A 15646-nucleotide genomic window follows, 5' to 3' on the forward strand; every position below is an offset into this window, starting at 1 on the left:
GTCTCTGTCTAACGCCGCCTTCACACTGGCAGTTGAAATCAGCTCCGTAATTCGCAATACGCCCCAAGCGGACGTCGTACTACACCGGCGGCGTTACCCCTTATGCCGCCTTCACACTGGCAGTTGAAATCAGCTCCGATTCGGCTTCGAAACGACCGGAAGTCATTCATTTCCTATGGAGAAGACTGCATGCGAATGGGTCCGAACGAGTGCGGTGCGAAAAAAATCATGTCAGTTGGTCATCCGAATGCGTTAAAAAAATTGAACTCTTGCGAAAGGCTACAGACGGTTCCTATCTGACAATTCCAGCGTTGCTATGGTACTGATAAACAAACCTGCTAATGCTAATTAGTTAGCTAGCAACAGACATTGAACTATTGACATTATATCACATTTAACCAACGTGACATGTCAACGTCCTGGGCAACTTTTCTCCACGCAGCAGCCTTTCTATTTATATCTGTATAAGAGAGGTCATAGAGAATCGTACATTCAGACATTTATCAGTCGTTCTAGTCTCTCTGCCATTTTTGTGAGTCGCTTCCGAAGCTTTTCAACGGTGTAGTACGACGTCCGCTTGGGGCGTATTGCATATTACGGAGCTGATTTCAACTGCCAGTGTAAAGGCGGCGTTACCCTTACCCCTTCCACTTAGTTTTGTAATACTATAATAATAATATTTGCAACCATATTTGTAATTGAAACATTTTTTAAAATCGCTAGCTTGCTATGCTAACGCTCAAGTTAACGTTAGCTACATTGCTTATTTGCACAACAGTCCCGCATTTCTCTGCCTTGAATGGAATACATGCATGTCTACAGTGTTAACTAAACTCCATTAGCAGCGAATTTCGTTTGATATCAGTGTATAACATTACTTGCTTTGGAGACATTAGCTGTAGTTTTTTGTTTGTTTGTGGTCTTGTGTGTCTTTTTATAGTTTTATACATTTGAGTGCCTTTTTTTATATGTGTGTGACATGTAAGTTATGGTTCTAATAGTTGTAATAGTTGTAATAATGTTTACTTTATTGGGCAATAAAGACAGCTTTTTGTTAACAAAGAAAGTGTTTCTGAACATCAATGACATTCAAAACAGTGATAACTGAAACAGATATACAACACAGCATGCAGTGTGTATACAAATGTTTATTGCAAACAGACCTAAGTATGTATGATGATGTAACCAAGTGGTGTCTCAGTTCATAGGGGTATGTTTTCACCCCTACCCCTTACCACTCGTTTTTGAGGGCCAAGGGCTAGGGGTAAACTAAGGGGTAGGGGTAAGACAGAAAAATGGGATTCAGCCTTAGACTGGGGATTGTGCTGGAGGAGTAGACACACTTATGCGCTAAACAAAGGGCCAATGGATCCTGACCCCAATCAACCAATAGGAGGAGGCGACACCCCAGTTGAATAGAATATCAACTGTCTGTTCTACGAAGTCTGGGCCATTCTATGGAGCTCCAGGGTGAAGTAGAATGGCCCACATTGATGTGTGTCTTGTAATCCTTTTGCTTTATTACTTAAAATATATAGGAATCAAATGAGAGAAGATGTTTTGGCTTTTGTGACTTCCTCTCATTAACGAACACGACAGTAGTGATTCAAACTGAACAGTGGTATGCCAAACATTTTCTTTGTAGAAAATAAATATTACTTTTACTTCTGGAACCCTGGGGGCTTGACATTATTCTCACTCTTCTTGTCTATACATTTAAACTTGGCAGTGACCAATCAAAGCAATCATTCATCAAGGGGTAACAACCTCAGTGCCATATCAGAACTTAGGCACAGGGGTGTCGGAAGGGGGGGAGGGGGGGATGGGCAAGTGAGGAGGGCCCAAATAGATGCTACAATAAGCTGTGGATGTGGGGAGGGGCCCATAGAGAATGCCTTTTTTTAAAAGGCCCAGAATTTTGTGTTACGTCCCTGCTTTAGGTAGCAAAATAACAGTACACTTAAGTCTATTGTATTATTTTAAAGAAAATATGTGTGCAATCTTCACAATTATTCAACTCAAACATTTTTACATACAAAAACTATGAGTGTGAAAACCCAACCAATAAACCACAACATTTATGCAGGTAATGAATGTAAACACATACAAATGTATAAAATAATAAAGCCAGATGATAATATAATATATAAGGCAAAACATGGCAAAATATATATGGAGGGGTGGGGGTGGGGGGGGGGCAGTGACAATCAAGATTCGACTCGTGACCCCATAGAATAATCCGGTTGATGTTTGGCTGCTTGCTTTTTGTGGTTAAAAATATAATTTTCTGCCCTAATTCCAATTTTTCCTTATTAAGCAATGCACAGACTCACAGGAAATGAGAAAGAGAGAGAGAGAGAGAGAAGGCACAGAATTATTCCATTATAAGTCGCCTCTCAGTCATAATTTATATTGAATTGTCTATTTTAGAAATATTAGTTGTGCACGGTGATGGCATGTGGCATGACCCTGACTACGGGGGTTGAAGTTGCATCATTGTTGCATTTTTTATTTGGTTCGGTTTGCTTTCACACTGCACTTCTGGTTCTGCTTTAGGGTTTCTAATATGAAAAACAGTGAGTGAAGGAGAGAGAGAGAGAGATGGACGACCAGCGATGTGTGCTCAGAACAGTTTATGGATCTGAAAGTTATCATCCCTTAAATCATATAAATCCGTAAATTGTGTGCAAGGTGGAAATTGCAGGCTAGTAAATGTTCTGTTTTTGGTTCACTTCCTGTATTTGGGTTGATACGCACCAGAGTTCGGATGAGTATTCACACCAGCCCAAACGAACCGGACTATCCAACAAAAGCTCCAGGGTTTGTTTTAAACGGACCAAACGAGGTAGGTGTGCAAGCAACCTAAGAGCATCTCTCTGCGTCCATCTCCATCTCTACATCAGAGGGGGTACCAAGGCAAGCATGGAGGAATTAAACTGACTGTGATTTCTCTGCTGGCCAGTGTGCAGGTGTTGGACGGTGAGTTGGCAGGAGCTGTGGTGTCCTATTGCCGAGACTTGGCTTGATCCTGGAGTGCCGGTGCCATTTAACCAGGTGACTCTTTTCTGTGTGCCGATCTGACGGCCACATTCTGCTTCATGATGAATCATGGACAAGTTGAAGGAGCTGCTGTGATTGGATTATATTTCACTGGAATTGTACCTCGTAAGATGGTGACAAATGAAAATGTATTGACTTTTTCTCTCCTTCTGACCACCGGAACAAAATCAGAAACTCATGTGCATGCACCCTTTAACTCTCAAAAACACACTCAATAAAATCTATTATAAGGTAATTTATATCACTGATACAGGTAATGTTATATAAAAAAACATTCCCTTTGGTCTATGTTATCTTATTTTTTTTTTCCCCACACCCATGTGGCAACCCCCGGAAATTATTTTGCAACCTCCAGGTAAAGAACCACTGCTCAATGGCATACTGAAACATGAAAATTATGACTTTATCAGACAAATTACATGTTTGCTTTAACTGAAAATAGCTTTTCAAATACTGTTCAGTCTACAGCAGACACATTTTTTACACAAGACTGATTGTGCACGTTGCAGACTTGTATGGTAACCCAGCAGAACTGAAAGTCATAATTTCTAAAACATGCTTAGCTTGCTTAGGGGTTTAAAATCAAAATATCACATTTAAAACTTAATAAAAAAATTTCAGTTTTTCACATTTGCAACTCCATCTCAGCTCCACCACTTGCTTTGTTTTCATTTGCAACAGGAGTAAGAGTGTCATCTGGATTTAAAGGGCATTGCTCAGGTTGTTTTGCGGTGCTGTGCATCTTGGTTTCAGGGCGGCAAAGCTGCCTGAGGTTCTGTAGAAACAATCAATCACTTCACATTAGACAAAACGTTGATGTGCAGTGCAGGTTTCCCAAACTGGTCAACAGAAACACATAGAAAAGGAGGGAATAAACAACACCAACAGCATTAAGGCTCCTTCACCGCTCCTTGTGTCAAGTTGAGTAATCATGCAGCTGCAACCCTGCTGGCAGCACGTCTGGCTGGAGGGCTTTGTTAACGCATTGCTGTTCCCTTTAAAAGCTTTCATAACTCCTGTATGTATGTAATTGGACCCTGATGCTTGTTGTAAAACAGTTCTTGTACTGTTATGCAACAATGTTGGATAGAATATTTTGTTCTTGAGTTACCAAGCTTTTATTTTTCTGTGATGTAGAACTGAGCTGTTATGTCACCATGATTCTGACTTATAAAGAGAAATACAAAGTTGTTTTCTTCAATCCCCTCAAATTAACCATGAACTAATTTAATGGCTTAGAAGGACGGTACATGGTATTGGAAAAAGTATTACATTCATTATTTGTATTAAAGCAACACTAGAGAACTTTTTGTAACTTAAAATAATGTTTCCAAAATTGTTTCAGTGGTTCATCAACTCCTGCATTCGCTTTCTGGCTCTCTACCGGCTATAACCGCACTATGCAAGTTTGCCAGATCAGATAGCGGATCTGTAGTTTGAATCAGACATAATGGACAGTTCCGCTTCCAACCTGTAGGGGGACAGAAGCGGGTAAAGTTCTCTAGTGTTGCTTTAATGGTGCAGTTTTTTGTAAGGGACTTAAAGCCTGTGTTATGGTTCTGCGGAGGCTCCACGCAGAGTTTTCGCCGTAGCCTATGTAAGTGGCCTGATGTTTATGCTTGTGCGCTTGTGTGTGCGTCGAGCCGGTATGTGTGTGTGTGTGTGGGGAGTGGGTGATAGAGCGAGGGAGAAGTGAGAGAGTGACGGCGATTAGCTTCGGAGCGAGTAGCGACTCTAGAGTCATAGTGAAAGAAACAGTGTCTCCCCTGTTCTTTCTGACCACAGTGGGAAATCTTTAGCAGGAAAAGTTAACAATCTCCTTGATTTCATGTTGTTTATGGAGAAGGAGAACCAGGAAAAGAGGAAGGAGGAAATGCAACGCTACCAAGCCACGGCCGAACAACGTGCATCGCTGCGACGTGTAGTTACATTTTTCGAGAGGTGCACGTCAGACTACGGCGTAGGGTCCGGCGTAGACGCAGAGGGGTCTGCGGGGGTACGCCGTCGATTCCACGCAGAAGCATAAAACAGCCTTTAGTCCCTATACACAGATTACAAGACAGTCTTATCCTTCTAAGTCATTACGATAAGCAAGAATCAAAACAATGAAACGTAAAATAGATTTGTAAATTATTATAAATGGCACACAAAGTTGAAAGTGCAAACCAATAAAAACTGTTACTAGCAATGACTCCAGCCTCCCCTCACAACTGAAAAGGTTTGGGTTTAGGGCTGCAACTAACGATTATTTTCATCATCGATCAATGTGCTGATTTATTTCATGATTAATTGTTGGTTCTATGACCAAAAAAGAGGAGCTGGAACCAGTTGGTATATGCCATTTTGGTTTAAAAATACAACTTAAATGATGAATCGAATTTCTGCTGATCAACTATTTGTTAAAGCCCGAGATCACATAAGACTTTATTTGTGTTTTCGGGATATTTATCTTTCTTTACTGAGTACATACCTGCCCTATCGTCCCTTTCATCTGAGTAACTTTAAAGATGATCCACAGAGGAACCAGGAGAACACAGAACAGTCCAAGGAACCAACCCAAAGCATAAGCCCAGGTTGGGTAGACGTAGGTATTGTTGAACTTGAGAGGCTTGTATTTCACCACTGAAAATACAAAGGTACCCTGACAAAAAAAAACAAAAAAAAACAATTTCAGTAAAAACTAGGTCAGATCAACAACTTTTACCTCCAGTCCAATGATGTCTACTCAGGCTTCGGTTTTGTCAAACATTGTTTATCAAACATTTTCTCCTTGAAGAATGTTATGTTTATTAAATTGCTCTCCATAAATATAACACACACATATAATATAATTTACAGGTCTCTAGTGGTGTCTTTTCATTTACACTATAGTACAGTGCCTGTTGAAAATGTGCCTGTTTGAAACGGGCCGATTGTTTGGCCTGTGGTATTGCTGCTTGTAGAATTCTTCAAAACCAAATTGTACCCCAAATTTACTTACAGAAGGACCCCGAACCACTTAATATGCAACTCCACTGTATAGCCTACTACTGACTTATTGATCTACCTGACAGAGAACATTGCAGATTCAGAATGTAATCACAAATTATCACAATGACAATGTGGAGTAATTTCCATACAGGTTAACAGTGACCCGGGGTGAGTCTGATGAAAACTGCTTTGTCAGCCTGGTTCAGCTCTGAGATTTTCTCGCATTGCACAGCATGGTGAAGGAATAATCGCCGAGATTAGGTTATGTTCTGCCTCTGTTTAGAAGTAGTGAATGTAGGCTACAACTCACAGCAACTAATAATATATAGTGTCGGGCTTTTGTTAGATATTTATTGTTGGCAAATGGCTTTTTATTGAGTTCCCTCTTATCGAAATAATAGACACTGAAAAGCGTAGGGCCTTTTTTTCGCCAACCTTATTCCACACAACAGTCGCGATGTCGCGATTTCAGCTATCCGCTCGTGCTCCAGGAAAGTGAAGAAACCTCACGCTGTTGTAAAGCGTTGTGCATGTGGCGTCTGCGTGTGACATGCAGGTTACCTTCCCCCCAAACACGGACACACACGCATACATACTACGTATATGTATACAGATATGTCTCGCTTTATTAGATAGATATGGCCAAAACAATTTTGACTTCCTTGAAACTGAGGTTCTGCAAAGGACTTACAACCCCTGTCCACATACCTTTGGTCTGGGCAGGTTTCTCACAGTTTGGGCTACACTGCAAAATCACACAGTGATTTTTTAAGAAAATAATATGTTTCTAGCATTGTGACAAAAGTTTGGGGAAGGGTCTTACCTGTTTAACATGACAATGCCCTTAAACAGTCCTTAAAGAAGTAATTTTCTGAGTTATCTAAGAAAGAACTTGACTGGCCTGCACAGAGTCCTGAGGCTGTTTCCCACAGATAGACTATGACAGATTGACTCTTAGATCTACTCAGACTTAAGATAGACGGCTGTGCATCTTGTTTTCAGGGCGGCAAAGCTACCTGAGGTTCTGTAGAAACAATCAGTCACTTCACATTAGACAAAACGTTGATGTGCAGTGCAGGTTTCATAAACTGGTCAACCGAAACACAAATAAAAGGAGGGAATTAACAACACCAACAGCATTAAGGTGGGCGACAGACTGGATGCGTGGTGTGAACGTGGTGTTTCTGTTGCGTGTCAGCTGCGTGGATTTTTCTGTCTTTGCACACCAGAAACGTGTCTGACGCAGCACTGCTGCTGCTAGCCTTGTCTGTACACATGTATGTTTCCCATTTCCCCTGCACTCAAGCAGTAGTATACTTCATGTTAAACATAAATATATACTGATTTGATTAGGCTACAGCAAAGACAACATCGGCTGTATTGACGGCAAAATAAGCTACAGTATTGACAGGTGCGACATTTGAAAATCGATAATAATTTATTTTTTATTTTACATTTATATCTGCATTTATGTCAAAATCTAGAGACTTTCAAACATCGAAATGTAATTTATTAATATGTATTTGTGTCAAAATGACATATAAACATATTGTCCTATTGTATTCTGCCTGGAAACGCTTCCAACACGCTTGCGTGTCGCGTGAAAAATAGGCGTCGGTTCTATTTCTAGCAGGCACGTGTTTTCGGCGCAGCTCGAGCCGTGTCTGGGACGTGCGTGTCACGCAGGCAGTTTGCAAGCTCTAACCTGCCACGCAGCTGCCACGCAGCTGACACGCTCACGCGATGCATCCAGTCTGTGGCCGGCCTAAGGCTCCTTCGCCGCTCCTTCTGTCAGGTTGAGTAATAATGCTGCTACTCGCTGGCAGCACGTCTAGCTGGAGGGCTTCGTTAACACATTGCTGTTCCCTTTGAAAGCTTTCATAACTCCTGTATGTATGTAATTGGACTCAGGATAACTTCCCTGGGAAAATGAGAATGACTGCTGTATATTCCCAACAGGTTAATGCGGCCTTTGTCATTGTTGGCGCCTCTGGTCAGCAGATGTCATTGATTGTTACCATGGAAAAATGGCTCTTTAAAATCAAGGCTCAAGACTTTTCTTTTTGATGCTGCCTTTTTTAATTAATGGTTAATTTCTTACACTGCATAACTTTTATTCTTGTATTTCATACCTGTTATATCTTAGCTGTTTTTATATTCTCTTTAAATAGTTTTAACTGCTCTTTAATGTTTTATGTAAAGCGCTTTGAATTGCCTTGTTGCTGAACTGTGCTATATAAATAAAGCTGCCTTGCCTTGCCTCTTAGTTCAGAGTTAGCTGGGGTAGGGTGGCTCACACTTTAGAATAAGTCTGACTTTATTTTTGTGAATTTTTCTAACTTGCATTGGACTAATCTAAAAACAAAACTGGCCCAACTCAAAAACATCTTTGTGAAACCGGACCCTTACCTCCACCCTATCAAACACTTCTGGTAAAAATTAAGACATGAGCCAAATCTTATTTCCAAACTTCAGTGCCTGACCTAACTAACACTCATGCAGCAGAATCCAAAATCTGGTGGAAAGCCTTCCCAGAAGAAAAGTGGAGGCTGTTGTAGAGGCATGGGTGCCTATACTTTTGGCCATGTAGTGTATATTGTATTTCATTGTAACTACCGGGCTTTGTTGACAAGACAATTGTTGCCATTTCTTGTTTGAATTTGCCCAAACTTTTAACTTTTGAAGTGTTAATAATAATCTGTTTCCCTCTGTCCTTTATCTTGTATACTATTTTAATGATCACTCCCTCCTCCTTGTTTTGCCCAGAAGCAGTTTCAGGTGAAAAATGAGTGATTGGGAAAGTTGTAAAAACACATAGAGTGGTGTAGAATAATGTTCATACTAGTTGCAGATGAATATAAAAATAATGTAAAAGGTTTCCATAAGAGACCAAGTGTGTTTTGGTGTATGCTTATTGCTTATTTGAGTTGTGTGCTGTCATAGAGACGGTGGTTGCCCAAACAAAGGAAACTCTAAAATAGATATAAGTAAATATAGCAGTAAATATAAGATAGTTAGGGTCACAGTGGCCTCGAGCAAAGTACATTGAGTAATAATAACAAATGAGGACGAGACATAATACACTGCAAGAACGCACGCACACACGGATGCGACAGCACAGTCTCTTTTTCCTCTCTCTCAACTTTTCCGCTGTGTCGCATGTACACACTCGCGGTGTGAAGCGTGTGTCCTCGCTATTCTCGCACATGTAGGGAACCTCGTGAATTAACCTGCAACATGTCAGCTGTTTGGAAATTCTTCAGCGTGTGTGCAGAAGATAACAAGTTTGCAATATGCAACACCTGCAAGGAAAAAGTAGGGCGTGGAGGGACGAAACCAAAAACCAAAATCACATTTTTTTAGTTGGATATTGGCTGTGAAAAGAAGGAAATGGTTCTAACATTGCACTTTAGATGTGTGTGAATTTCCCACACCAGGAGTAATTTATATAGTTCTATTTTATAGTGATCCATTATCTGTTAAAAAAATGTTCTATGTTCTGTGCAAAATGTTCTATTAAAGAAAAGATAGAAAATAAATATTTGTGTGTGCTGTAAAGTGGTTAGAAAAAATGAAATCGGAATCGGCTAAAATCGGTATCGGCTGGCCTAACTCAAAGAAAATCGGAAATTGGAATCGGCCTAGAAAATTGGAATCGGTGCATCTCTAATTCTTTTTAATGTCTCTCACTGGTTTGTGTCCAGGAAACACTACAAAAACATTTAAAAAAAAAACATTTCAGAGCAAGGCACACTTTTCTGACGGCTCTGCATACAGTGGCTTTATTAATATGATCCACATCACCAATGTTGTAAAGAAAACTGCCGTTTGCACCAAAAAATAATGTGACACAAAGAATCTGCTGGGATGTAAAAGCATGTCCACGATGGTGGATGTTAGTTATATAAGGACGGATAAGGTATCTACATATCTAATCGACTGTGAAGAAAATACCCCTCAAATCGGTTATCTGGAAATGAAAATAAACCAATAAGTTTTTTTATTCATGTAGATGTTCTGATACAGACTGAATGAATGAATGAATGAGGAAATAAAAGTGCGCTGTGTCAGAGGGAGGAGACTGAGAGAAACTCGAGGTATCTTGAAGAAAACCTGCTCTCGACCAGGTTAGGTTCACAGACTCAGTTACCATAGTAACTGACTCTGAGGTTAAGTTACCTCTCTTTCTGAAACGGGCTGGAGTTACCCCTCTCTCTCAGGTTTGATTAACCTCCCTTTCTGAAACAGAAAACCCAGAGTTTCCCTCATTTCAGGGTTAACAAACTCAGAGTTTTCACTAAACCTGCTTTCTGAAACGGACCCCAGGTGCATATGTTTTGGAATAACACAACATCAATAATATCTGATGTGATACGATGTCTAATTCCTACTGACCCGATTGTTTTGTTACTTAATGACGACTCTAAATTACATCTGCTTGGGAGACAGAAGAAGGTTTGGCTAGCCGGCTCAACCACGACGAAGAAAATGATAGTATAGTGATAGTGAAAATAATGTATTTTCTAGACATAGTTATGCTTGAGCTCTCTACAGCAAGGATTAACAAAGCCAAATCATCAACTGTAGACCTGTGGAAGGTGCAGCAGCACAAGTATCAGTCCTAATGACCTCAGCATCACAAGTAGTAGAGGAGAGTGACTAGGCAAGGTGTGATTTCCATTTTTGTTTTTGTGTTTGTTTGTTTGTTAGTTTTGTTTTTTCTTTTCTTTTCCTCGAGACCGCGGAGGGTAGGAGTGGGTGATTGTTCTTGTTCAAGTGTGTTTGTCTGTTCTGAATGTTTAAAATGAAAAAAATAATAAAAAATGTATCTTAAAAAAGAAGAAGACTTTTGGTAAACTTAAAACATCATTGAATTTGTTGCTAGCCAAAGAAGTTGCTTCAATTTTTCTTTGTTCATTGGCGTTCTCACAGAAAATACTCACTTTGCCATCTATATTATGCACAATACACCAAACCACATCTTTTTACTATTGACTGGAATTTAAAAAAAACCATTTAACTCACCATACAAACAGTGGGGGTTATATAAAGCCAGCAATACTTCATCATTGGCCATGGACGATAACCCACCATGTCTTCAATGTTGTCATAGAGACGATCTGCACCTGGTAATCAAAAGGGAAAAAAATAGCCTGTTTTATAGTCAGTTTAATAGTCACCTAAAACTATAGTTAGAACACAAACAAATGCATAATGTTATGTGAATTTATGGGCGATGCTGATAACTCCTGTTATTAACTCAACATTTTTTTGCAAGAAAAGTGCCTTCAACCTTTCTCTTTTTAACTTTTGTGTTCCCCTTCCAAAGAGCACCTTCATGATTTATTTGAACTTCTGAGCACTCCAGACTTCTTTTTTTCTAAACTCACAAATGTATTTAAATGGAAATTGGTGGGATTGAAGAGTAACTATTGTGGATGCCAATAGGCTTTGAGGCAGCATTTACATTTACATCCCTGCTGACAGGGGCTCTTTTGTATTCATTCACATCCAAAGAAACAGTGCCAAAAAGATCATCACCACCCCCCTCAGGACAATCAAATGCCCATCAAGCTTAAACAGGAGTGAAAGCTGAGTGTAAAAGAGAACATAGGAATTCAACTGTGGACAACATATCTCGTTAATCAAAGTACCACAGGACTGAGGTCAGTGCAGGCCATGTTGTAAAAACACAATTGCACTAAATGAATGTAAGATGTCAACACACCCTTATTCAGCAATAAACAAACTTGTTTAACTCAGACCTAAAATGTGGTTTGTTCATCCATCATTTAGTTTACAGCAGCCCCAGTTTACAGAAACTGACCACTCTGCTGCAGCTTGATACAAACTGTAACCCGATTCAATGGGGAAATTGTTTAGACCTTCAAAAACAGTCATAAAAACAAAAAGTGTATCAATTACTTTGTTTGATTAATGCAGGATAACCATAATGACTTACCATATATCCCTCCGATTGCTATCGATTGACACACTGAAAGAAGGAGAAGATTGTTGCCACTACAAACGTAATGGTCAAAAAGTTGAAGGAAATATAAGCCTCCCTGCAGGCAGATAGAGGGTTGATTGTTACCACGCAGCAAACACAAAAACAACACAACAATTTTGTTAAATGTTGAGATGCTTAACATTTTTTTCTGCTAAAAAATTAAATGAGTAAAGCAGTTCAGCGTGCTACAGGTCCAGGGGAGATTGTATTGGCCTCTTTTTGGAGGGTATACCGGCACGTTATGCGAACACACTACAAACATGGACTCTCACCTCTGTGACAAGAAGAAGGCCGAGAAGGAAGCAAACAGAGCAGAGACAAAGCAGCAGCAACTCTCGACGATAAGCTCTTCGAAACACGGTGGGGAACATGTCTGTCACAGACGTCATCAGGCACTCCAGACTCACAAACTGCCAGAGACACTGACCTGTGAGTAAACTGAAATACTTTAAGACAAACAGCTTTTGTCTGCAATCAACAAAGGTTAAATAATACAACTAAATTCAGGATTTATAACTGCTTAATGCAAATGTGTTTTATCTCACCTGTGTATCTGCACCTAACAAAATGACCATGATGAAGAAACATATAGCCCATAACTGAGGGAAAGGCATCATGGCTACTGCACGTGGATAGGCAATAAATGCCAAGCCAGGTCCTGTATTCCAATCAATCAATCAATTTGTCACATGAAATCATATAAAATACAATTCCAATATTTGAGAACATGCAGATGAAACTTTTATTTCATAATATAATTAAGATTACTTTTAAGGGACAATATCCATATTATTGTGTAATTATGTAACATAAGATAAAATACACGCAGTCTGAATTCCAGCTACCTCAAATGATCTTTTTTTGTGTTTAAAGTAAAGTCAATAAAGCTGCAGTTTTATTTAAGTGGTTGAGCCCAGGAAGAGTGTTAAATTGTCTTAAATGTATGATTAACAGCATAATCAATAACATTCTAACCATTTTCCATGTCCTGTAAAAAATATGCAGTGCATTATTTGAAATCAACAAACACATTTTCCAAACATGTCAGATTTCTTTTTACATTAAAGATGAATTAATTAAAAGAAACATTTGCCATTTTAAGATCAAATGTGATTGTTTAATAGCTTGATGAGTTATGATGACCACTGTGCCCTGCAGTACATTATTATGCTGGAAGTTTCCAATTCAAAATGGCTACACATATAGTTAAAATACACTAACACACATTTTGCAGCCAGCAGGCTCCGTATTGGAGCACAAACGAGTGCTAAATTCTCATCCCTGTCTATATAATTAGTTTTAGTCAGAGCACTTTACAAAAACAGAGACGTGATCATTAAATATACAGTATGTACTGTAACAGAAGTGGTGTACTGATAGTCTTACCAGAAGCAGCCACTTCAGATATTGGCAGTCCTTGTTCGTAGGACATAAAGCCCAAAACTGAAAAGATGGCAAACCCTGCCACAAAGCTTGACCCGCCATTCACCAAACACAGAACAAACGTGTCCCTGAACAAACAAAAGAAAATCAATTTAGCTAATGAATGACTCTTTGGTAATTTTGTTTTCGGTTTTAAAAACTAATTGTGTAAAAATGTTACAATGAGAAGAAAACAATAGACCATGATAGAGATAATGGTAAAAGTGAACACATTTGGCTGTTACTAGCTTTATACTTTGTTAATATATTGAAATGTATCTATATACACTGATGATGAGTGAGTCTTTCATTAACTCTGCCTTGATGAAGACTATTCAGGTTGATGCAAAAAGTTGCTAGTATTGCTTAATCTTTGCTTAACTTAACATACTGCAGTGGCTGTAAAACTAAAGAATATAATTTGAAATCTTCCTCTTATCAATTATCAATCATATTACTGATTGATTGAGCACTTTACGTTTTTCTTTGTAAGTTTTCACCAAATATTGTATCACAACTTTAGGTGCTAAATTAGGCCAGAGGTTAGAATAAATAAACATTAAATTAAAGCTGCAAGCAGCGTTGGACGGGCCCTCGCTCCTCTGCGCACGTCGGGGTTACTGGCAGACGCCGTTCCTTGCGACCCTGCATTTGCGCGGCACTCAGACACTGCAAATCATCACCAATGAAAAGGGACCTCCCTGCTGAGTTCAATGATACCTCACACAAGACTCTACGTCATACAGTTCATTAGATGTGAAAGGGGGCGTGGCCAAAGCATAGGGGTCGGTTCAAACATTTACCAATAAAAAAGGAAGTCTCTGCTGAGTTCATTGATACCTCACATAAGACTCTACCTTAAACGGGTCACCAGTTATGAAAGGGGGCGTGGCTTAAGCATAGGGGGGCGGCCCAAACCATCACCAATGAATAAGGAACTCTCTGTTGCGTTCAATAGCCGTTTTCCGACCAAGTAGTTACAGGAACTTAGTTATAGGAAAAGTCCACTTCTAAGCAGATCTACTAACTACTCTCCCCCAAAACCGTTTTTTCCATTTGCATTCGCACTGGCCAAGTGGCCATAGGGACTGGTAGGAGGGGTAAGGGAGTGATGTAAGCACGGCAACGGTCTATAGCGTTAAAATCAGAAAACAAATACACCAAAAAAAGTATGAACTAAATACTGTATCTAATGTATATAGCAAGTCTCCCGAAGAGAAAAGGGTATCTCTCTCTCCCCCTGCCTCTGCCTGCTGCGCTGTGACCGTGTGTGTATGTGTGTGTGTGTGACTGTGTGTGTGTGTGACTGTGTGTGTGTGAGTGACGGCCGGCTAGCGAGTTTTGTCAAGCCCGCAGGGCACACTTGTGGAGTTTAACTCCGAAAAGACAGTTAACCACAGGTTCCCGTTAATCTTTTGATGGACATGTGTTGTGATGTTAAACAAACGAACCGTCAACGGTGAAATAAAAGCCACTTATTTACGAGACCTCCAGCTTACAGCGGGGTCTCTGAGCATGACTGGCCAAGCGACGAGCTAGCGGCCGGGGCAGGCGCCTGCTGTCTGCGCTTCATGGAGCTTCACAACTCCGAAAAATTTGAAGCAAACTGTCAATTCGGCATCAATTTGCGCAAGACTGCCTATATTCGAAATCTAAACAGTTCATTTCTCGCCCAAAACGTGAATTTAGTGATGAATAAGATGGCAAAAATTGTTAGAATTGTCCCGTTGTTGGTCTGTCTGTACCGGAAGCCCGACCCTCGTTGACCTAGGTTCCTATGCTGAAAAGGGAACAGCGAAAAGACCCTGCCCTGAAGTAGGAGCTGAAAGAGTTACAGGAACTACGGCCAGAGGAACTTAAAAATCCCCAAATTGGTCCAGTCGGAACACAAGAACTGCAAAAATCCCTCCGGTCGGAAAGCGGCTATTGATACCTCACACAAGGGTCTACATCAAATGGGTCATAAGTTATAAAAAGGGGGCGTGGCTTAAGCATAGGTGGCCGGCCAAACCATCACCAATGAAATAGGAACTCTCTGCTGAGTTCAATGATACCTCACACAAGACTCTACCTTAAAGGGTTCAAAAGCCATAAGAGGGAGGCATGGCCTAAGTACATGGGCATGGTTAAAGTATAGGGGACGGCTCAGTATCACATGTAGACCACACATTATAAGTTTCATGT

At 40.1% G+C, this 15646-nt stretch overlaps 1 protein-coding gene across 3 annotated transcripts in view; it reads right to left on the reverse strand.

Annotated features, from left to right (window-relative positions):
* Positions 1–1101: 1101 nt before the first annotated feature.
* LOC144516921 (sodium- and chloride-dependent GABA transporter 2-like) overlaps positions 1102–15646 on the reverse strand; it is a 55135-nt gene continuing 40590 nt past the window's right edge. For 2 of the 3 annotated variants that reach the window (XM_078248625.1, XM_078248622.1), the window contains 7 exons: positions 13427–13551; positions 12586–12698; positions 12313–12450; positions 11993–12095; positions 11056–11156; positions 5531–5701; positions 1102–3835 (listed from right to left, as the gene is read on the reverse strand). In XM_078248625.1, coding sequence (XP_078104751.1) covers positions 3686–3835; positions 5531–5701; positions 11056–11156; positions 11993–12095; positions 12313–12450; positions 12586–12698; positions 13427–13551 — 901 coding nt within the window. In that variant the 3' untranslated portion in view covers positions 1102–3685. The remainder of the gene's footprint in view (positions 3836–5530; positions 5702–11055; positions 11157–11992; positions 12096–12312; positions 12451–12585; positions 12699–13426; positions 13552–15646) is intronic. The other variant, XM_078248626.1, reaches the window with a different exon arrangement.

Source organism: Sander vitreus, chromosome 4 (assembly GCF_031162955.1).
Source record: "Sander vitreus isolate 19-12246 chromosome 4, sanVit1, whole genome shotgun sequence".
Lineage (NCBI taxonomy): Eukaryota > Metazoa > Chordata > Actinopteri > Perciformes > Percidae > Sander > Sander vitreus.